Raw genomic sequence first — 23,857 nt, 5'->3', positions numbered from 1 at the left:
TGACATTACCAGGAACGTGCCAATCATCCATGAATATAGGCGAGGTGGTTTGATGTCAAAGTGATACTCGGCTGTTTGTCATTGAGGACATATGACAATGTACGGTAATGGAAGGAAGTGGGGGTACAAGAGGGAAATACCGGAAACATTATAGGTAGGGGAGAAGCAGACAGCAGTAAAAAATATCAAGTAAAATAAAGTATGATTGCTACTTTGGGAGCTTTGCACCGTGAAAAGTGAGAAGATGATGCAAGGGAACATGCTGGTCTCCATGGCGACAAGCCCGGTAATAGAAGATATACTCTCCATGTTGCTCACATTCAGGGATGACACCTCCTGCTTGACAACATCTCAGCGACCTTAAGCATCTTTGGAGATGGTTTGAAAATCAATAGGGTCCTTGAGAAGAACAACTGAACGCTCACTACTTGGGTCAGGAGGTAAAAATAATAGAAATCAAAGTGTCATGGCATAAGTTTTATTTATACAATATTGCTGAGTTTTTGTATCACTGAAATGCAGTGATTCCCTGAATTTAATGCTGATAATTATTCTATTGGTAGGGCTTGGTCACATGATGTGCAAACATGAAGTGTTAGCAAGAAAGCATTTTCCAACACATGCCAGTAGCATTGCTATCTAGTGGAATAGTTTTCCCGTGATGTCTGCACCTCTGGACGCCGCCGCCATACTGGTCGACGCATTGTTTTGTTACGATGTTTACTGGGTGTTTGAATAAATACATTTGATAGCCAATGCCAAAAAATGCTGAATTACTGTACGATGTTTGGCTGCAACAACACAGACGGGAGTGACACTCATTTCACCGTTTACCAGCAACAATTCACCGGAATCAGAGCAAGAAGACTGCACGTTTGTAAAGGAAAAGACAGAGATTGTGGCTTCCACGAATCAGCAGAGCTGATCTCATGACGACCAGATAGCCTTAACACTTAGCAACGTTAGCAAATGTATGTTACATACAGTACATATCTCGATTTTCAATGTTTAAATTTTAGTTCATTACTCAGAAGTAACACAGATTGAGAAAATATATATTTTATGTTGGAGATCGGTCGATTGCTGCTATGGTATTATATTAATCGTACTGCATATACACAGAAATGGCGGCTGACTCCCACCATGCTAACCGCTACCTAGACTTGAGTTTAGTGTTAGGCAAAGTTAATTAGGCCAAGCTGTCAACGATGTCATTCAATCAAACATTCTGGGTTTTATTTCTTGCTCATCTAGGTACAGCTAGGTAGTGAGGTGTTTTTGAATTGTTTTGGGATCATAGTTGGTTTAAGATGGCCACTTTGTCATTGTGTCGTGTCTTTGCCACTGCATCTAAACTTTCTGTATACCAGTCAACGTTTTAGCCCTCCTCTTAGCATATCTAAGGAGTTTGGGAAATTGATATCATGGCTCATATTAACTGATTAGCGTTACACAGAAAAAACAAACAAGTCGATCTAATAATCTTTCAATTTCCAGTCTAACATCTTCTCCCGAGCTTGACCTCTTTAGTGTTAGCTAAGTGTGTTAGCCAAGTAATGCCAACGTAAACATAACAGATCATACGCAAGTTGCATATGGTCTTTCCATCTATTTTATGTATATTTCCAATTTTAGAAAATCTACAATAAGTATAAGTGTATTCTGAAGACAAAACAGTAAAACCTCAATTTAAAGCTTTAATCCGCGATATCTGGCACCCCCTAAAGCTGGAATTCAGCATTAAAACAAAACCTTGATCGCTTCGAAATGACGTAGGCTAAATGCTTGTCCGGCCTCCTCCTTCCAACACGGCATGCTTTCTCCTTTCTTTAAGGTTCAGTCGACCTGCGCGCTGTCCATATATGGGCCTGCCCGTTCATAGGCAAAATATGACATTTCCGTTACGTCATTTTAGAGCACCACCAAGTGATCCAGCGCGGGAATCTATATGATAGTCACAAAATACTGACTGTATAACAAAATAAATATTGACAAATACAGCAAGATGTGTCAGAGGTTGATAAGCTTAATCAGCATTCTGTCATCTACTCTTGTAGTGGCTTGGGTGGAAATAGATGGATAATAGCTTTAATCTCACATCCAATGATTCACTTTATCATTAACTTTAGCTATCTGTTGAAATTGCACCTTGCCATGTGTGATGGGACAGAATAAATAGGTTTCTTTCTGTAAAACAGGTTTCAAAACTTTTTGACCAGGAACCAAAGTCCACCATCACGAGTCAGACAGCCTTTAAAATTAACAGTGAGCTTGTCTAGCCCTCTAGAGTTGAGAACCAATATCAAAATCAATAGGCACAAAAAAAAAAAAAAGACAAAAAAATAATCAAGGGGCACAAAGCCTTGAAATCTTGTGATAACCCCAAAAATCAAAGGGGATCGATCTATTTATGTATGCATTCAGTAATGGAGAAACAAACTAAAACATGGGGAAAATGCGAGGGCTGGCGAGAATGCACATGGACAAGCACAATTGGATTATTCAGTAGGTTATTAAAAATAATAATTCCGCAGCTTTAGATCTTGCTGATCCTCACAGATTAAAACAGGAATGACAGCAAAAACTCGAGGATGCGATTACAAATATACAGCAAGACCACATATTATTTAACATTTAAAATTACAGTATGACTTTGCGTTAAAGATAGATTTTTTTAGAAAGATAGGTTGAATACCAGCATGATTATGTGCCTGGAATGTTGATATTTTCACTTGAATATTCTTGACAAAAATAATTTTTGAGGGGATTTGGGGGAGAACAAGATTAGAGCTGCCAAATGCGAATCAAGAGGCTTTTTGCTGCTTTTTTCTCCCCGCTGCGCGTTATAAGAAGATTACAACGTGACATGCGACTGATGGGATAAATCCTCCTCTCTCTCACACACGCACATGCTCACACACACACTTTTAATAAAAAAAAAAAAAAAAACCCGACTATTTTATCAACTGAAAACTGCAAAGACCACATCGCATTGAACGACTGCAATTTTTGTAATGTTTTATTTTTTTAAAGAGGGCTAGGGGCAGCAAGAAAAACAGAGCGCTGCAAGAAAGTGTGTACACACATTATTTTTTACCATCTTTCTAAACTAAAAACTGCCAAAACCCCAGTGCACTGAAAGCATCATTGGCGGCAACAGATTTTCTGTATGTACCAATTTTATCGAAGAGCAGCAAGAAAAACAGCGACTGTGGAATGCCAAGTCATACTGCAGCGTATATGGCGGCATCCACACACACACGCACACTTCCTGTCCAATATACAGTACATGCCTAAACACTATCACTACCATATTTTAAACTGAAAACTGTGCAAAGCAAGCCTCATTGAACGCATCATTCGCAGTGACGGAATGTGCTGTATTTTATCCAAGAGCAGATTGAGGGCAACAACAACAAAAAAACAGAGCGCTGAAGTGGCAAAAGCGGAGACTGTGGACTGTAACACCGCAGCGTCCAGCGGTAAGGCACGACTACAGGAATTAGTCCTCGGCCGCAGCGTGTCGGCAGGAAATGCTAAAAAAAAAAAATAATAATAATAATAATAATGTTTTTTTTTTAAAGTCAAGCGGAGCGCTCATCAAACAACAACATTTATAGATGTTGGAACTCGGTGCACACATAAGGTGCGCCGCATTATAAGGCGCCCCGTCCATTTTGGAGAAAATGTAAGACTTTTAAGTGTGCCTTATGGTCGTGAAAATACGGTATGTTATATTCTTTTTCTACAGCCACATTGCTCCGCCCATGACAGACAGGTCTGTCTTTTACTTTCGTGAACAGACAATCTGACTCCCACCTGTCTTGGAAGTTAACCGTTTTCCATCTTTGGTTTGGCCATATTTGCGAAGGGGAAGTGTACATTTTTCTCGAGGAGACTGCTAGCATAGTTGCTAACGACTGCAACAGAAAGGGAAATGGCGCTCGCCGGTCTAGACTGATCTGTCAACACACTAGCAAAGCATTCTGGGATTTGTAATATTAGTGCCGCATGTGCTATATACTGGCCGGCCAGCTCTAATACACATTTGATATGGTCTTTCGGGCCAAATATAATTACATCGTGGGCCAAATGTGGCCCCTGGGCCTGAGTTTGACATACATGCTTTACGTCATACCAGACAGCCCTGATGCTGTGTGAAAGAGTTTTAATGCGTGATACTGTTTTGACTTCGCCCACTGAAAAGAGTCTTAAGCGCCTTCAACTGGATTCTGTGTAAAATGCAAAGGCAACATTCCGGAAAGTGTTCATTTTTCCGCAGAAAGATCAAGGGCAAAATCACGGACCGGACCGCAATAGATCTGGAATTATGTCATGTCAAGGCCTCCAAAATTCCTATTTCAATCACCTTTTGGCTTCAGCGAATGTCTAAAAATAGAGTGCTACTATATCGAATTTATGCACCATTTGACGGAAGAATTCCGAGGTGTATTTCCGGCTCTACACTCAGCCTGCGAGGCGAGGATGAGCAAAAGCTCATCAGCTCCGCCTGCCAACACTTTCTTCTTTTGATCAGGTAATATCCCTCCACCGCTCTTTCATCATCTCGCCTGCGCCGTGTATTCCCGCCTTTCACCGCCACGGCCAGGATAATGAAGCCTGCCGGGACGCCCGCTGGCCTTCCTCACCACCCCCGCGCCTTTAGTGGCGCAATTAAACGAAGCTAACTATCGTCTACTGGGAAACGTGTTTGACTGATTTGCAGCCATGAAATGTGGCAAAAGAAGAATCCTATTGATTTTAAAGAGCCATTTCAAAGGCTCAGATATTAGAAACTCCAACAAGAATCCTATTGATTTTAAAGGACTTTCTAAAAGAGAAACAATTAAATAAAATGAAAGGGGAACAAATGTAAAATGTACTTTGTTAATCACTTGTATTCAAATTAAAAGAAAAGTGACAGTCATTTCAGTTCATTTCAATTGATTTGGTAAACGAGTACACTAAGTGATGAATTATGAACGAATTCAACTCGCAAGTTAAGGTACCGCTGTCGAAATAAAATTACCGCTATCATGACATAGCCAAAAGGTAAGCAGTGCTACCCCGAGTTTTGTTGGATGCAGAGATTAGTGTTGGCTAACATTGTTAGCTTCTGCAAAGCAGCACTTACTTGATTGCTTGGAGAAGTTGTTTACATCAGAGATTCCCAACCACTGTACTGCGCACATTAGTGTGTGTGTGCCCTTGGAAAATATAAATCCATCCATTTTCTATGCACATTATCTTGGTCAAGGTCACGGGTGACCTGGAGAGTAGCCGAGCTGACTTTGGGCAAAAGGCAGACTGCACCCTGGACTGGTCGCCAGTCAAGGCACACATATAGAGACAGACAGCCATTCACTCTCACATTCAAACTGTCACTGAGTGGGGAATGAACCACGCTGCCGGTAACGAACTCAGGCTACTGTACTACACCATAGGTGACTCGGGACATGATCTAATTTTACTTAATTGATTTAAAAATTATTATAATGCATCTTTAGTCACATGCCAACGATATATATAGTGACAGGCAGAACAATGAAATCCTTCCGCTAGATGACAGAACATACAATTAACCTGTGCATCCTCATGCTGCCATTTATGCAAGAGAACAATAACCTTGTGTCCAAATTTCAAATTGAGTAACTAAATTTGAGAGTAAATTTAGACAAACACATCATTAATTCAGTCTGTCTGCTTTTTGAGACATTTTTGTTCTAATGATAATATGTGCATTGACTCAATAAAGGTTGGGAAATACTGGCAATCTATGCTGTGCTGGCGGTGGGAGCTTGTGGGGATATATGGGTTTGGTTATGCGTGTAGGTGCTGCTTTCAAAGAGTTAATGTGTTTTTTTTGTTGTTCTTATTTTTTGGATATTGGAGGGACCATCAAGAATCCTATTGATTTTACACAACTTTATAAAGAAATACCTGAGGCCATAGGTTAAATTCAGTTGGGTCAAATTTCTGCCACTTTTTTTTATTTTTTATTAAAATGGCATAAGATTGGTATTGATTTTTATTATAAGTCACAATTGTCAATCTTCAGGGATGTCAAAACAGAAATGCTTCTAATTTCCAAATAAGCAAAAGCGTTGAAACGCTGGACCCAACAAGTGTGTACAAACTTTTGCCCATACAGCATATAGTTTTAATGTCTTACCTGCTGGCTGGTGCCGTAGGTAGTGTTGTTTCTGCGGGTCAGCATGGGTCCTTCAGTCGTAAATGAGGGCAATGTACCTGAAAAAACAGCAATGCAGCAGTCTGTTTAGTCGTGATACTGCTAAGTCGCTAAGTTGTGAGTGAAACTAACCTCACTTAACCACTGTAAATTGACTTGACAATTACCAGAACCAAAAACTCTAACTGGACACGCTAACCTGGATTTAAAGTCTGTTCAGTTGTGCTTTGGCTAAGTTGCTAAGTTCTAATTCCATCTGGTGGAACTGGTGGGTCGCTGCCCCTCTTGGACTCAATGCAGGCAGACTGGAACAGGCCATGAGCGAAACTCCCACCTTTATCTGGATCTGCACACCAACATACCGATGCGTAATGGCAGAAAAAGTCCAAATAAACAACCTGTTATGCATCCAGATCCACAGCAGACGTTTAGAGCGTCTTCCTTTATATGCAAGGTTTAGTGGAAACCTAAACTCCATAGTTTAGGAGTTGTATTTCGTTCAACTCACTAATTAGCATAATTAGCAATTTGTGTTTTGAGGTAACAACCAGAAGACTTGACTGGAGTCAGACTTATGTTGCCAATTTTATAGACTTGAGACTATGAAAGATGCAACTTAATTTACATGAACTACATGACTTGACAAAGTCCTGCCTGTTTGAAAATCTGCATTTTCATCGTGTATCGTGGAGTCACCTCCGAAGCTTTTTAAAGTCTCTGTAAAGTGAAATCATAGATTTGTTTCTAAATACATTATACATGTTTTAAGATCATGGCTGAAAACAAGTGCGAAGACTGAGCACTATGTAATACTGAATTGTGTAATCATAGCATTACACTGTTTTACACCATTTCTTTATTTCCCAATTTTTTTGCCATGGTTAAACAGTGCCCTGTGATGTACTCGGTGTCCGGCATGAGTCACCCCACAACCACTTATTTCTACCACTACAGCTTCCTGCTCCCGTCCCCGCCGACCAGGTGCCGCAGTCTGCAGTCACATTATGTCCCTACCAATAAGTGTAAATTGGCTTGTGTGCTTATTCTGGAATTACTTGTATAGTCCACAGTAACTATTCAATTTTGAAAGTGAGCCTCCTAATATAATTTTTCATAGCGCATGTATACACTGCTATCTACAGAGTGGTATTTGATTAACAGTCAACAGTTGCGTGTGGTGTGATTTCAGCGCATTCAGCGGATACGCCCAAGGAGAGAGGAGACAACGGCTTGATTTTGAAAGGTTTTGAAGCCTTATTTGCCTTCTAGATTGATTGCTTAAAAATTAGAGAGTGCTTGTTTTTGGCTTTGGGTTTCACCTGTGAAAACTGCATTTACTGTTATGCAAACATGAAGACCAGAGAGCTATAGGAGAAAAGAAAACCTTTTTGAAGCTGAGAGAAGAGGAAGAAAATTGATCAGAGCTATTGCACAAACATTGGGCATAGTCAATACAACAATTAGGAATGTCCTAAAAAAGAAAGAAACTACTGGTGTACTGAGCAACAGACATCGAACAGGTCGGCCATGGGTATTAACAGCAGTTTATGACAAAAAAATTGTGAGAGCTGTGAAGACCAAAGACACCCAAAGACAAAAGTCAGTGACATCACTGCCAACCTCCAAAGGGCAGGGGTGAAGGTATCACAATCCACTCGACGAAGAAGACTTTGAGAGAAGAAATATGCAAACCACTCATCAGCAAAAAGAATTGGAAGGCCAGATTGGATTTTGCAAAGTACAGAGATGAGCCACAAAAGTTTTTGAACAAAGTTTTCTGGACTGAAGAGACCAAGATTAACCTCTACTAAAGTGATGGAAAGGCCTAAGTATGGAGAAAGAAAGGGTCTGCTTATGATCCAAATCACACAAGCCCATCTGTGAAGCATGGTGGAGGTAATGTCATGGCTTGGCCTTGCATGGCTGCTTCTGGAATGGGCTCATTAGTCTTTATTGATGATGTAACTCATGATGGTAGCAGCAGAATGAATTCTGAAGTCTACAAAATCATTTTGTCTGGCAATTTACAGAAAAATCTATCCAAACTAATCGGGTGAAGCTTCATCATGCAACAAGACAATGACCCAAAACACACTGACAACACAACAAAGGACTTCATCAGGGGGAAAAAGTGGAAGGTCTTAGACTGGTCAAGTCAATCACCAGACCCCCAGAAACAAACATGAACTGAAAGAGGCTGCACTAAAGACCTGGAAAAGCATTTCAAATGAAGAAAGCAACAGTCTGGTGAAGTCAATGGGTCGCAGGCTTGATGCAGTTATTGCAAGTAAGGGTTATGCCACCAAATATTAAATGTTATTCACTTTAATTTAATAATGTCTGTTCCAATACCTTTGCTCACTTTAAAAGTGGGTGGCTTCAAACAAAAGGTGCTCTGTCCTGAGTTACATCTACATGTAAATACCATGAAATAAAAGCTGGAGTTCTGAACTTTTGTCTCATCTTGATCTTTTGATCTGAAACCAAAAATGTCTTCAGTACACACACACACAAAAAAAGGAATTGACCTTGCTTTGTTTTGTATTGCCAAAACTTATCATATTGTATCACAATTTACCACGTTAAAACATAAAATTGATCACGTAACTTGATTCGTAACTTTTTTTTTTTTCCTGGTGTGGTAGCAATACCCTTCCGTAGGTTTAGGACCATTAAAAAAAAACTATGATTTTGAGTGTTTGGACCGATAACTAAGACAAGTACAGACACTGGGTGCAAAGTGGCAAATGTGTGACTATACGTTGGGACTGAGAAAGATTAAATGCCTTATGACTTGCTCAACTTGCTTGAAATTTAGTTGGGACTCAACTTATCTGATTTTTTTCCCACAGTAGCTTGGGACTTGCTTGAAACTTGAAGGTTAAGACTTGACAATTTCTTAATGGCCTGCACGTGTGACTTACAGTATTACCACTCCTGGTAGCAACACATGTGGTAACAACCAGGCTGATAACCACCACGAGATGGGACTAGCCGCAAATATGGCTCAAACAAACAGGATGAGAATCAGAACTAACTCACGGTAATTCCCGCAATGTGCTGTTCAGAGTCGGTGAAAGCCGCGTGATGATGCTCGGCTGCCAATCAAGAGACGGAGGACGATGCTCTCCGGTGGTCCTGATGCTGCGGCGGCATGTCAGCTTTCCCCGGGAACACGAGAAGCACACGTCGCGTGATGATCTCTGCCGACGTGAAGGCTTAGGAAGTGAGCTCAAGTCTGACAGAAGTTGGAGGAAGAGGAGGGTCGTAGATAAAAGAGGTGGCCTCACCTGAAACGATGTGACTCACGACGGGGAAGAGGAAGAGGAGGAGGAGAGTGGGTGAAGGAGAAAGTGAAGCTCTCCTCTCTGGCTGCGACGCTGCTACATCTGCTCATCCTCATCATCCTCCTCCCTCTCTCCATCCAGGGTTTTCATCCTCTCTCTCGCTCTCTTTCTCCACCCCCTCCCTTTCACCACAAGGTGTCACAAACAGTGTGTGTCTGCACCAAATGCCTCATTGGCTCCTCTCCTGCTGTCTATATATGCCTGTGTGTGTGTACGTGTGTGTGTGTTGCATCACGCAGCAGCTGTGCATCCACAATGACTTTGCATGACACCTCCCTCCATCTTGCACCCCGCGTTCCTCGAATTCAGAACAGATCACTTAACTTTGTTTTGTCGTCTAAAAAAAAAAATCTGCCAATACATTTTAAAATTGGATTCATTGTCGTGTATATAATTTTGGTAAACAATCACCTGCCTTGGCGGCACGGTGGGTGACTGGTTAGAGCGTCTGCCTCACAGTTCTGAGGACCGGGGTTCAATCCCCGGCCCCGCCTGTGTGGAGTTTGCATGTTCTCGCCATGCCTGTGTAGGTTTTCTCCAAAGTCCTACTAGGAAAATTCCTCCAAAACAAGCCTCAATGGGAAGCAAGTTTCATAGACAGATGACAAACACTAAATTCAATGAAGCTTTTTTTGCCTATGCCAATTAATGAGAACACGGCGGGAGGGCCCGTTCATCACTGCTTGCAGTTTTAACATTCATACAGGGGAAATGACAAAGTGCATCACAATCTCTTGAATCAAGGACGCAGTTTCCGAGTTGTTCTTGTTTCAAAACCAGTGTTTTATGTCTGTTTATTAGATGTACAAGTTAGGTTTTAAATCAGATGTGAACACAGTTTTAGGCATAGAAATGAGTTCAACACTGTACAATAAAACTACCGTATTTTCACGACCATAAGGCACACTTAAAAGTCGTAAATTTTCTCCAAAATGGACGGGGCGCCTTATAATGTGGCGCTGCCTTATGTGTGCACCGAGTTCCAAAATCTATAAATGTTGTTGTGTGATGAGCGTTCCGCTTGACTGACTGGGAGCATTTCCTGCCGACACGCTGCTTATACAGAGGAAAAACGGACGTGGCTGAGGACAGCATGCGGACGTAAAGCGGGAAGGGTGCGCGTGAAGGAGGACGCTAAAGGCACGCCCCCAGTAGGTATATAGCGCCGGTCAAGCGAGCCTCCACTCGTAAAGTAGCAATCAAGCCAGCCGCCCCTAATTTTGTTCATACTAGGCATTACGGTAATTCTTTTTGTCAAAACGTATGTAAACAAGAGCCTTAATGAATTAACATTTTAAATGTTAACCAATTTAACATCATTACATTTATAACACAATAAAATGTAGTACCACGCCCCCTCCTACTCTTTCACGCTTTTTTTTGTCTCACATAGAGTTGTGAGGCAAGGCGACCTAAAACATCCGTAAACCGAGGACCAACTATGTTAGACCAATTGTGACATCACAATTCATAAAATACAGATTGCCTTGCTCACAGACACATTTTCAGAAATGGGAGCCTAGCAATACATTTACTGTACTTGGCTGTTTAATTTTACATTTGATGCGAGGGTCGGCACTCCAGAGACCTACTATTTGTAAACAAGCAATTAAAAAGTCAATTTTATGTAATAACCCCTTTAAAACAAAATAAGGTTAAGATTGGGTGGAGATAATACGTCGCAGGCACATAAACACGGATGCACACAACCTTGTGGAGCGACCACAAGGCAGAGTCTACTGGAAAGCTAATGGTAGTTAAAACTTCAAGATCACTTTTAAAGGATTTATAGTTACTGTTTGTTAAAATGTTTCTGTTGTTGAAATGAAAAGGCAACTTCTGTCAGAGGTGAATATTTCAGATGGTTAAATAAAACGCAGAGTAAACACTTGTCTGCAACGTGTGTCCCGTGAGGCGCATAACAACCTTCGCTCATCAATCATTAAAGTCCAAGCTGCGGCATTTAATCACAATAAACATTGAGGTGAAATAGGAGTCAAAGTGGCTTTAAAAATCTGAAATTTAGCAGTGTATAAATGAATAAATAAACACCTTTCTCAAATAGACATGCCCCCCTCAGGAAAAAAAAATGGACAGTTCTTTCCTCGCATATTCACGGTTCACTATTCATAAATTCAACAATTTGCTTTTGTCATCAAAGTCCTGTCGAAATGGGTAAATAGTACAGTAAATCATGTCAAGAAAGCATGTGGAAGTAATATATCTTGACTGAGGCATACAATTTGTATGTCGGACAGGACCCAATTAAGCCAGGGTTCTTAGTGGATGTTATGCAGAGTCTTTGCCACATGCCTGAGCTTTTTTTTTTTTTCCCTAAGTCAAGTCATCTGTATGGCATTCAAGGGTAATGTTGTTAGACGAGTTTGAAATGATGATCAAAGTGTTTTAGGATCATAGTTTGTGGTTTGGTAGACTGTATTTACGGTGTAAACTATGAATGTCGGCAATTCTAAAATTTTTAGAGGGATGTCAATTAGAGTGGTGCCTTGAGATAAAAATGCCTTGACTTATTTTTCAAAATAAGAGCCATCCCTTCGCTGATTTTTTTCGTCTTGAGATACGAACAAAAATTTTACATCCAAGTGTGCGTCAGACCCCCACCGCTAGATAGAGACAACAAACTCCACAACATCGGGCCACCATCAATTCACATTATTTCCTTGTAGTGGAAGGACAGTATCCGCTGGTGGGGGCTGTTGCCAACCGCCAATAGACCCCACAGAAAAACAACAAGGAAGGCCAATATGTGTGTTCTGCTCACATTTTCTGTTTTTGTGTTTCGCTATTCGCATGTACTGTGAGCCCATAGATATTCGCATGGAACAGCGTGTGCACTATGACGTACAAAATGGCAGGCAGCGGCGGCAGCCTTCATGAGCAACTCGAGAAAGGCTTCACGCGACTTGCTATTCCACCAAGGCGAGCGAGTGGTTAATATTTCACAGGTGTTAATTTGGAAGTTTGCATGCAAACGCACCAAGTAGCCGCCGCTCACTGCATGCTAACCAGGTGAGGTATCGGTCTAGGACGCAGCGAGGTCACACCTTCTTATACAAAAGTGATGGCATTCATTCACTTAGCTTGTCTAATAGCAGTGAACGCCAACATACTGTAATATCTTAAGCCACTTTGATACAGCCCGTTGAAGCTGGGATGTTTACGCCTGTTCTGTACAAATGGACACGGAACAGAGGTAGCATCGGAGCCGTAACTGAGGTGGGACGGTGCCTGTGTAAAAGCCAGGGTTGTCGTAAGTTGCAAAACCCCCACTTTTCCCGACGACAGGTTTCAACATTCACGCCTGACCTGACAAAGGGTTCAAAGTCCACACTTTTCTCAATGACAGTTTAACACCCATATTTTCCCAGATGGGACAGTCTCACTTTTCTGAAAGAAAGCTTTGAAAGGTGCACACCCACACTTATCACACTTAAAGGTTTCATCAGCCACATACTTTTTTCCCCTGAATGGTTTCAACTCTCTCACCGATGAAGGGTTTCAACCGTGACTTTTCCCAATGTGAGGTTTCCACACCCACACTTTTCCCGATGAAAAGTTTCAACACTCAGGTTTCCCAGATGAACAGCCTCATTTTTTTTTTTTTTTTTTAAGATGAAACGTTTCCACCCCAACACTTTATCTGATGACAGGTTTCAAATCCCACCGTGATTTTGGGTTATGAATGGATTGGGTACCTAATGAGGGTTGCAGTTAGACAAAACATAGTCAGTGTCTTGATTGGTGGTTAGAGCATATTTGCTTCCAGAATTGCTTCCATTAAATGAGCCACATTGTTGTTGTTTGTCTTAAAAGTAGAGCTGTTATGGGTATTCAAAATGGCCGTTTGCTTGGATTCTCCTCTGATTCTACATGAGTGCGTAACAAAGCATCTCGACAGCCTCTTGCCTGCTAATCAACGAGAGGAGGCCACTTATCATTATTGTCAACAGATTCAAGTAGTAGCATAAAACTGCCGCATGTTAAGAGGAGGGCGTGCTTTTATGAGTGCTCATTTGCATATGAATGACACTGATGGTTTGTGTTCTGCTTGCTATTTAAAGCTGAACATGTAACCGTGCAACCTTCTTGAGGAAATTATTATTATTTGTAAAAGCTATAAAATGGAATAAAACAACTTGAAACAATGTTATATACAATTTATTCAAGTGAAAGTGGATCTTACATCCATATATAAAGGACTACAGTATTAATGAACTGGGCGGAACTAATAAGTCATGTAGCTTGCCGGATCATAAACACAGATGGACGAACACAACATTGTGGAGTGACAATGCGTCAGAATATAGTGGATGCTAATCGCCGTTAAAAGACGCTGTCGCCACAAAACGTCAGGTCTCCTTTAATACGGTTACAACATACTGCAAGTCTCCACACTTATTCATGTGAGAGGTTACTTGTGTTGCTATGGGCTGCTTTATTGATTGTGGTTCAAATGGGCTGAGCAGTTAACAACTCTGTGAGAAGAGATGCTCCAAAAGCTCAGAATGTCTACTTTTGTGCATTAAAACAAGTCAATTGTTTCTGGGTAAAGGATATGAAAGGTGAGCAGCATTTCCAGGAACGGAGACAGCCGCCATTTGATTTCCATTCAAATGAGACGTTTAAAAAGGGGAAATTGGATTTCGTTCATTTCACACCGAATTGCTCCGCAGGCAGATTGTGTCACTTCCTCCTGTTAATATCCAACACGTGACTGCAACTTTCAAACAAACCTCCTCCCTTCAGTTGTTTCAAAAGACATTTTAAATAACGCAGGTACACCTACAGCTTACACTGCCACCACACAGAACCCTTTTCAACTAGAAGCACAGCAGCTTAAAAACACCATCCATTTCTCCCCATTAGCGCGCAGCTAAATCCTTTAAGTCCTTATTCACACCAGCTTTTAGGCTGATAAATGCGAACTGCATGGCTGCAATGCCTCGCACAGCTTTAAAAATGCGGCGAAAATAACGTCTTTGTTTATTTTTTGTAAGATGACGATTCAGGTTTTTGTAAACAGTGTGACATCATGACATGACAAGACAGTGGAAGGCGCCCATAAATTCAGCAAAGAAGACGTTGACAGTAAACATGCATTTATTGAAAATATGCATTATTTTTTGTTTTGCCCAGACTTTAGGGACACCGTGTACACTGAATGGACATGTTTTTTTTGGGGGGGGGGGGTCAGGAAGTAATCATTCTTTGTCCATCTATAAACATGCTGCAATGTGCCTAGCTCCACCCATTTAGTGACTCCACCACAGCAGTTGGTACACAAATGCAGTTTCATTAAGCCAAGGTGCATATTTTACATAAGAAAAAACACAAAAGCTATATAGAGTGCTGCCTTAAGATATGAGTTCAATTTGTTCTGTGACCACGAACGCACCTCCAGATACTTGTGTCAATGTCAGTTCATCTTTCAATGAAAGAATGAAAAAAATGTATATAATGAATTAAATTTAAAGGTTGTGGCCTGGTCTTAGCCCTGGTTAAAAAAACAACAACCTTGGTCTTATCTACATTTAAAACAAGTTTCAGCTCATCCAGTGCATTTTGAATGAGCACAAAGGTATATTGCACATTTTCACCAGCTTGTGCAAAAGATGCAGTACAGCAGTACAAAATGGGATCATTAACATAAAGATGGAGTGCTGCATTTGACACATTTTGACTGAGATTATTAACCCTGTGGCACACCCTTTTGACCAGATATAATTATCTGAAAATACACCATCATACAGTATCTAATGCACTGCGATCAACTGCTACGATAGTTAGAAACCCAAGCAGGGCTCACAAGTCTAGGTTTTAAAACAACATGGTCAACTGTGTCAAAAGCTTTGGACAAATCAATAAAAAGTGGAGCAGTTTTGTTTCTTGTCAAGTGCTATGGAAAGGTCGTTTAACACTTTCAGCGCAGCAATGACAGTGCCATGCCCTTTTCTGAAACCTTATTGATAAGGTGATAAAATATCATTGGTGTATAAAAACTCCTTTAGCTGATCACTCTCAAGAGATTTAAGAATTTTAGCCAGTGCTGACAAATTTGATATAGGGCTGTAGTTTTCCAAAATGCTAGGGTCACCACCTTTCAATAAGGAGAGGACAAAAACAGGGTAAAGCCAATGTAAAGAATTAAACAGTGTGTACATCTTGATTAATTCATGCGATTGTGTGGCTTCTTCTGGTATGTGTGGTCGGCCACCTGGAGGCAGTTAAATAGAGGCATAAAGATATACATGGAGACGGTCAAAACTCCTCAGTAAACTGCAGTAATATTTGTCCTTTCGCAGTGGATGAAGACAATAAGCTGTAACGATTTTTATATTGTCTGTCAATGTGTTGCTCCACCATTTGTGTTCAAATAGCCATCATTTCAAATGGTTATAACACCACGAAACCAACAAAATTCTTGAGCCTGACTATGGTGGTTTCAATTGTTTGTTAGCATTAAGCTAAGTCGACTCGTCTAAGGTTGTTTTAAATACGTCTAATTCTCTTTGTTTTGTTTAGTTTGATGTTAAACTGGGACTGACGATAAACAGCTGGAAGCCTGTTTTTTTTTTTTTTTTTTAAGAATTATTCACCTGAAGAACTTTTGCTTGTAGTGAAGTGTGTTAGTTCATTGCCACCATACAGCGCTCTTTATTTTCTCAAATTTGTCTGAAAGGCAGCTCGTATCTAAAAAAAACTCTTTAGTTGGGCCGCTTGTATCTCAAAGCACCACTGTATATTGAAATAAAATCTTCTCAATATATACACTCACAAATGTGTTCTATGGATGGAAATGGGTGGATACACAGGTTAACTATACAGTCTGCCATCTAGGAGAAGAGCATTTAATTGCTCTGCCTATCACTATATGTCATTGGCAAACAAAGCCAAATGACTTTTTAAATAAATAACAATTGCCAGAAAAAAATTAAGTGAAAATGGATACTGATCTCTCATGCCACACTAATGTGCTGCAGCACAGTGGTTGAGAATCACTGCTCAAACGGAAGGGTGCCAAAAGGCGTGACAGTGACAATGGAAACCAAACATTGAATCAAACAGTACTTCTTGACACTTCTTTTGGCAGTTTCATTTTTCCACTGCAACCTTTCAACATAATATTTAATTCCTTTTTCATTTGTTACGTATTGGCCGTGTGGCCAAAAATCAGCCACATATGTGTAATGGCTTTAAGCACATGATGACTTGAAATCTTAGTAGTATTAGTTGTAGTAGGGATCTCAGCGTGAAAGAAACTTCATGAGCTCTGAGGAGTCATTAGCAGGTTTACAGTCGTCATATCGAAACATTGATGCGTGGCAAATAAAGTCACCTTTGTCCAAGCCCGAATTGGAAAAGCAGGCAGCCCTCAGAGAGAGAATCTATCTGGTCCACACTGGGTATATCGTTTGCTCTTGAGTTTTTCTCCGTGTTTCTGCAGCTTTTAAATTCACTGAGTTCCAGTTTTTCAGGTTTGTGAGGCATCTAAGCTCATTCACATTCAATTAAGTTTCAGGAGAATCAAATTCTCCCAAGTAGAAGCTCCACACACAAAACAAAAGTTATAGAGAGAAGCGGTCCTCGCCTCAGGTTTCCTAGCGACTGGCTTACTTGGTACTAGAGTCCACATCGGGCCTCATGCTGAAGGGCTCCAGGCGCTCGCTCTCGGGCAACATGTTGTTGAGCCTCTCCATCAGCGGCACCGTCTGGTCGATGCCCATCTGGATGCGGCGCAGGATCATTGACATCTCATTGACCTTCTGGATCTGCTCAGCGTACTTGGCGTAGCGCTTCTGGCGCTCCTGCATGATGCTGAAGAGGGTCTCCACCGAGAGGTCCATCTGGAGCACAACCACAAAGCTGGCTTATTTCGAAAATATTGAATTACGCATACGCAAGCAGGTCAAAACGGTACACCATACTCTACAAATGGAGTGATGCAATCGGTGGCTGTAGACCAGTGATTCCCAACCACTGCAGGAAATTGTCCAATTTGCCAATTGGGCAGAAAAATATTAGTTATTTTATACAAATCTATCTTTGGTCTTCAATGCCAGTGATGTATAGTGACAGCCACAAAAATTGAAATACTCTTTCACTACTGTAGATGGCAGAATGCACAATTAACCTGTGTATCTTACTGTTGCCATTAAAACAAAATAAGTCATTATTTCAATAAATGCACATTTTGTGACATTTTTGTTTGGTGGTGTGCCGTGAGATTTTTCTGATGCAGTATACAGTATGTGCCTTGGCTCAATAAAGGTTGCAAAACACTACTGTAGACAACCCCAACGTTTTCTCACGTTCTAATATAAAGGTGGATGAAAGCAAAATTGCGCCACCTAGTAGGGAAGTTGAGAAATGGCAGTTTTGTCAACACTTGAAAAACTATATACCTGTATATTTACGTTGAACCCCACAATATTTGCAGTTTGGGAATTCACCTTTTCTTAGGGTTTTAATTTTTATGTTTTAATTTTTAACATAATTCTGTAGTCTACAAACATAGCGAATACTCACTCAAATGATGTCAATTATTATTATCATTCTTCTTCTTCTTCTTATTATTATTATTATTTCCAGGGTGAAATGGCAATGAATAGGCATTTTGTGTGAATATGCTAAATCAGAGTCAAACCAGAGTGTGCTGCATGTATTTTCAAGCAAAGTCAATTAAAACACACCAACTGGAAAGCAGATTTGGACATGGCACAAAAAATGTAAAGAGGAAGTTAAAATGGAAAACGTGCTTTGTGTCACAGCCGGTGTACATATTGAACATTCGTCAAGCCTTGTGAAATCGGTTACAAAATCTATATCCATTTGAAGATGTTGCTGGAAATTATAATAAACATTTAAACATGAAGCCCATTTAATTTTATTTTGCCTAGGACGTGCAGTTTCTCAGAAAAATCCATTTTTAAATGATGTAAATTTTTTTTGGAACACCATGTACTGCATATTTATATTTTTTTTCTACAACTGTTAATTTTCATAGTAATATGTCCTGTTTTGACACATTACATCATGATTAAGTAATCAACCTGTTGCTATGACAACCTATTAGACGTCTTATGTGGTTCTATAACTTTATTTAGTCATTAAAAATTCTTCACTAGACAATGAAGCATCACAATTTTATAAAGCAAGCGATACAGTTTGTTATTTTGGACATGAGCCATTTTAGCCATTTTGTGTTTGTTAGGTGAACTGCCTATTAATGATTTTTCTTTTCCGCTGAGCTTGTGCGGCTCACCTCTTTGATGCGCTTGACTAAAGCGTTTTGGTCAAAGGAGACGGCCTCGGCGCACTGGTGCAGGTGGTCCTGGTAGCGGGTGCAGAGCTGCAGCACCTGCGCGGGTTCCAGTCTCTCCAGACACACGCTGCTAGGGGACATCTGGCCGCTCAACACTCCTGCCGAGGGAGGAAGAGATGTGTCAGATCAACAAAATTAGGATTAATTAGTGTAATTAGCCTGACATTAGGTCTGCTCTGCTATTCCAGCATGGAGCTTACTCATGGCGCTGCTCAGCTAGTTGCTTGGAAAATTGATAATCTTCTCGTGTTTTGTGAACTTAAGTATTGGGTCACACACCTTTCAAGAGGGGCTGAAAGGTGGGGATCTCCTGGAGTTTAATGACATCAGGGTCACTGTGGATGTTCCTCATGGACTGAGTCCCCTGAGCCACCACGACAATGTCATCCATCTTTGCCTTCTGCTTAGCCGGAGAGGGAACCACTGCAAAGACAACAGTTTCTATTTATTACTTACCATTACAAGATTTAAGTCATGTTTAAAACAACATTTTAATGGCTGCCGACTGACCCCAACCAATGATTCATCACTTGGTTTTAACTATACACATAGATAAGAGTTTTCTATTAAATGATTGTTAGTTATAAACCACATTGCACTTCAAGGCTTGGAGCTTAATTAAATCCTTTTTTTTTTTAAGTAGCAGCTGTTGGTTCATAAAAGTCAAATTACAATCAGGTGGAAAAATGTTACTGAGACCTAACTAATTAGGTATTACACAGCTTGCAGTGTGCGGACAAATCAAGCACTCAAACATTTACAAGCTTTACCAACACTGTACAACAAATAATAAAAATGTAAGCATACACATTCAATATTATTATTCAGTGATAAAGGTATTTGTTGTGGAATAGTGATAATTAATTAAGGCTCTTTAAAGCATCCATCTGGCTCTTTCGGGCATGAGGGAGATTACACCGAGGACTGGTTGCCAGTCAATCACAGGGCACGCAATAGAGACAGAACCATGGGAATCGTACCCACTCTGCCTGTATGGAAGGCAGGTGAGTGAACCAATTCATCGGCGACCTCCCTCTAAAATATTTTATACAAAAGTTTAAACAGTTTCAGGTCTTGAAAATGCCACATTAACATGTCAAAACAGGCATTTAAAGGATACAAGGGAAATCTGATCTTGTCTTTGTCGAAGCAAAATGGTTGTGGAAAATCCTTAACTAAAACGTAAGAGGGGAGATCAACAAAATAATTCAGGACTAAGTACAGAGAAAATGTGAAGACAATTCAAGGGGTTGTATCATGATTTGGGCTCCGGACCAATGAGGAAATGGGTCATATGATCTGAGCAAAACAACGGCAATACAAACATTGTAATAACAAATAATAATAAGGAGCATGAAAAAGAAAAGAAACATGCTCACCTGTGGAACTGTAGTCGGAGTGTTTGTGCTCTGCATCTCCGCTCTGCTCAGCACCCATGATGCTAACTACAAGAGCTAACGTTGGCTGTTAGCTCACTCTACCCAACTGTTCAAATGTTCTATAAACTTCGATAAACACGACCGAGTGTGACTTTACGGGGCCCTGGAACACCTGCTAAACTACCACCCTAAAAGCGTTGTTCGAATGACAACTTAGCTAGCACTGAAACCAAAGCTAGCTCTATTTGTTAATAATTACAACAAAGCAAAGCGGTTATTTCGTAATCTACCACACACTTGTTGTCGATATGCGACTTTTCGTACACAGCGGTTTTGTGTAACTATTTGTTTGGGTTACAAATAGGCTTATTCGCTTATAATGTGACATTTGAAAGAGACAGACGAGCACCCGCAAAATGATGGCACTTCCGTAAATATTGGTCACGTGATGTGTGACGCACCCAACAGCTGATTGTCAAAGCGTACCAATTTTGGCGCGCTCCATTTATCTCGTAAGAGGGAAGTCGGAGCTGGGAATGAACTCACTCCCGAGTTAGTAAAAAAATCTCTCTCTCTGTCTCTCTCTATATATATATAATATATCAGTTTTTCTTTTTAATAAATCTGCAAAAATGTCAACAATTGTTTTTTTCTGTCAATATGGGGTGCTGTGTGTACATTAATGAGGAAAAAAAATCAACTTAAATGATTAACAAAATGGCTGCAATATAACAAAGAGTGAAAATTCCGTACCCACTGTGTGTGTGTATATATACACACACACACACACACACAGCGGCTGAAATAGTATTTAACACGTCGACATTTTTCTCACTCAATGTACTTCCAAATGTGACAATTGGGAACAACCCAAGTAATCCATCCATCCATCCATTTTCTGAGCCGCTTCTCCTCACTAGGGTCGCGGGATCCCAAGTAATCCATACATACAAAGTAGAACAAATAAACTCAGAAATTAAGCTGTCTGTAAAAATTAGAGAGAAAGTAGAACAAATAAGATCAGAAATTAAGTTGTGTGTAAAAATGTGAAATGACACAGGGAAAAGGTAACACATGAAGAAAGCGTGGTGCAAAAATGCATGGAAAGCCAAGACAACACCTAAAATCTATCAAAAATCAAACAGCAATCCAGCCCCTTGTCAGTGCAAATGAATATCAGGTGGTTCAGTCCAAATTGATTGCCTACAAAAAGTTCGCATTGCCAAGGTGTGAGTCAAGACATCTCATGATGCGTAAGAGCAAAGAGATGTCTCAAGACCATTGCAAACTACCCATCCATCCATCCATCCATCCATCCATCCATCCATCCATCCATCCATCCATCCATTTCAACACCGCTTATCCTGGTTAGGGTCGCGGGATGCTGGAGCCTATCCCAGTTGACTTTGGGCGAAAGGTGGACTACACCCTGAACTGGTCGCCAGTCAGTCGCAGGGCACATATAGACACGGACAACCATTCGCACTCACATTCACACCGTCACTGAGTGGTAACTGAACCCACGCTGCCTGCACCAAAGTAAGGCGCGTGTACCAGTACACCATTGCAAACTAATTATTGCAAAACATAACCATGTCACTGGTTACAGGCGCGTATCTAAGCTTCTGAACGTTCCAGTGTGCACAGTTGGGGCCATAATACGCAAGTGGAAAGCCATATATACCACCATAAATTTGCCTCGATCAGGTGCTCCTCGTAAGATTTGTGACAAAGGAGTGCAAAGAATAATCAGAAGAGTTGTCCAAGAGCCACGGACCACTTGTGGAGAGCTTCAAAAAGACCTGGAATTAGCAGGTACTGTTGTCACAAGGAAAACAGTGAGTAATGCACTCCGCCTGCCATGGCGTGAATGCACGCTCAAGCTGTCATTGCAAACAAACGCTTTTGTACAAAGTATTAAATAAATACTAGATGGCGTATTCAATACTTTTTCCCTGTGTCATTTAACATTATTACAGACAACTTAATTTCTGAGTTTATTTGTTCTTTCTTTGTATGTGTCTATTACTCAGGTTGTTCCCAACATCTGATGAAATTTTCATGTCAATAGCTCCTTTGGAAATATATTTTAAAAAAATCGTGACGTGTTAATTACTTATTTCAGCCACTCTCTCTCTCTCTATATATATGTATGTAAATGTGCGTGTGTGTGAGTGATGATTCATGCCCTGCAGTTCCTCTTTTGGAGCTTGGGTGGCGCCTTGTGCCTTGTCTCTCCCTCGCCCCCCCTGTTTATGTATATAATACACACACACACACACACACACACACATATATATATATATATATATATATATATATATATATATATATATATATGGCACTAAGGTTTCCTCCCACATTCCAAAAACATGCATGAATTGGAGACTCTAAATTGCCCGTAGGTGTGAATGTGAGTGCGAATGGTTGTTTGTTTGTATGTGCCCTGCGATTGGCTGGCAACCAGTTGAGGGTGTACCCCGCCTCCTGCCCGATGATAGCTGGGTTAGGCTCCAACATGCCCGCGACCCTAGTTAGGAGAAGCGGCTCAGAAAATGGATGGATGGATATATATACAGATAGATAGATATCTAGATATATATCTAGATAGATAGATATAGATATCTATATCTCTCCCCTAAATGCACAATGCGTTGTCATCATTTAGGGGTTTAACTGTAGGTAAAACTACGGGACTAAGTTTGGGCAATCTTCCAACACCCATTGGGACAGTGTGGTAGATTAGGGCCTATTCCTTCTTCATGGCAGTACAACAAAAAACACGGCCCTCATTAACCAGAGGCCAAAGAGAAGACAAGCTTGGCGGCAGAGGGTGCTAAGAATCACCGGGTTAATTATGGCTGCTTACGGACAACGGACTTGGCTATGCTAGACCAGAATACAGTTACTCCTACAAACATTTTAAGTCAAACCAAAGGACAATCTTTATAAGTAGCAAGAAAGAAGCAAAAAAGACATAATTCACAAAATCTTATTTTTGGGACGCTCAACGTGCGAACGCTAAAGGACGATTCTCAATTAGAAGAGCTACAACACGAGCTAGAAGCTATCAAATGGGATATAATTGGACTTGGTGAAATACGTCGGAAAGGAAGCCATGTTGACTCTTGATAATGGCCATCTATTTTATTACAGAGGATCAGAAAGCGGACGCAATGGTGGCGTTGGTTTCATTATTAATAAAAGTATCGCAAATTAAGTTACCAGCATCAAAAGTGTTTCCGATAGAATCGCCACATGTACCATCTCCATTAGAAAGTGTCACTCGCTTCAATTTATACAAATATATGGGCCGACCATCAGCTACACCGAAGATGAGGTCGAAGCATTTTACGAGAATTTAAAATTAAACGAGGATTTTAAAAGGGGTCAGGCAAGGCAACACAGTCTCCGAAGCTATTTACAGCTTGCCTTGAAGAAATATTTAAAAAGCTCAATTGGGAAAAAGAAAGACTAAAAATTAACGGCGCTTATTTGAGCCATCTTCGTTTTGCAGACGACATCATTTTATTCTCCTACGATGATGAAAAACTACAGCATCGTAATCAGGAATTAGAGTTAGAAAGCCGTTGCTCAG

At 40.6% G+C, this 23,857-nt stretch overlaps 1 protein-coding gene across 5 annotated transcripts in view; it reads right to left on the bottom strand.

Moving 5' to 3' along the window:
* Positions 1-20,714, bottom strand: part of borcs5 (BLOC-1 related complex subunit 5) — a 28,306-nt gene extending 7,592 nt beyond the window's left edge. Inside the window, exons 1-6 of one of the 5 annotated variants that reach the window (XM_061773995.1) lie at positions 20,260-20,714; positions 19,160-19,303; positions 18,821-18,978; positions 17,173-17,402; positions 9,481-9,659; positions 9,257-9,393 (exon numbers count right to left, since the gene is read on the bottom strand). In XM_061773995.1, the coding sequence (XP_061629979.1) occupies positions 9,593-9,659; positions 17,173-17,402; positions 18,821-18,978; positions 19,160-19,303; positions 20,260-20,317 (657 nt within the window). In that variant the 5' untranslated portion in view covers positions 20,318-20,714 and the 3' untranslated portion in view covers positions 9,257-9,393; positions 9,481-9,592. The other 4 variants (XM_061773994.1, XM_061773997.1, XM_061773998.1 and 1 more) reach the window with 4 other exon arrangements.
* Between the last annotated feature and the right edge of the window lie 3,143 nt (positions 20,715-23,857).

The sequence above is a fragment of the Phyllopteryx taeniolatus genome, chromosome 5 (genome assembly GCF_024500385.1).
Source record: "Phyllopteryx taeniolatus isolate TA_2022b chromosome 5, UOR_Ptae_1.2, whole genome shotgun sequence".
NCBI lineage: Eukaryota > Metazoa > Chordata > Actinopteri > Syngnathiformes > Syngnathidae > Phyllopteryx > Phyllopteryx taeniolatus.
Note: the sequence above shows the minus strand (reverse complement) of the source record. Positions and strands in the feature narration are given on the sequence as shown.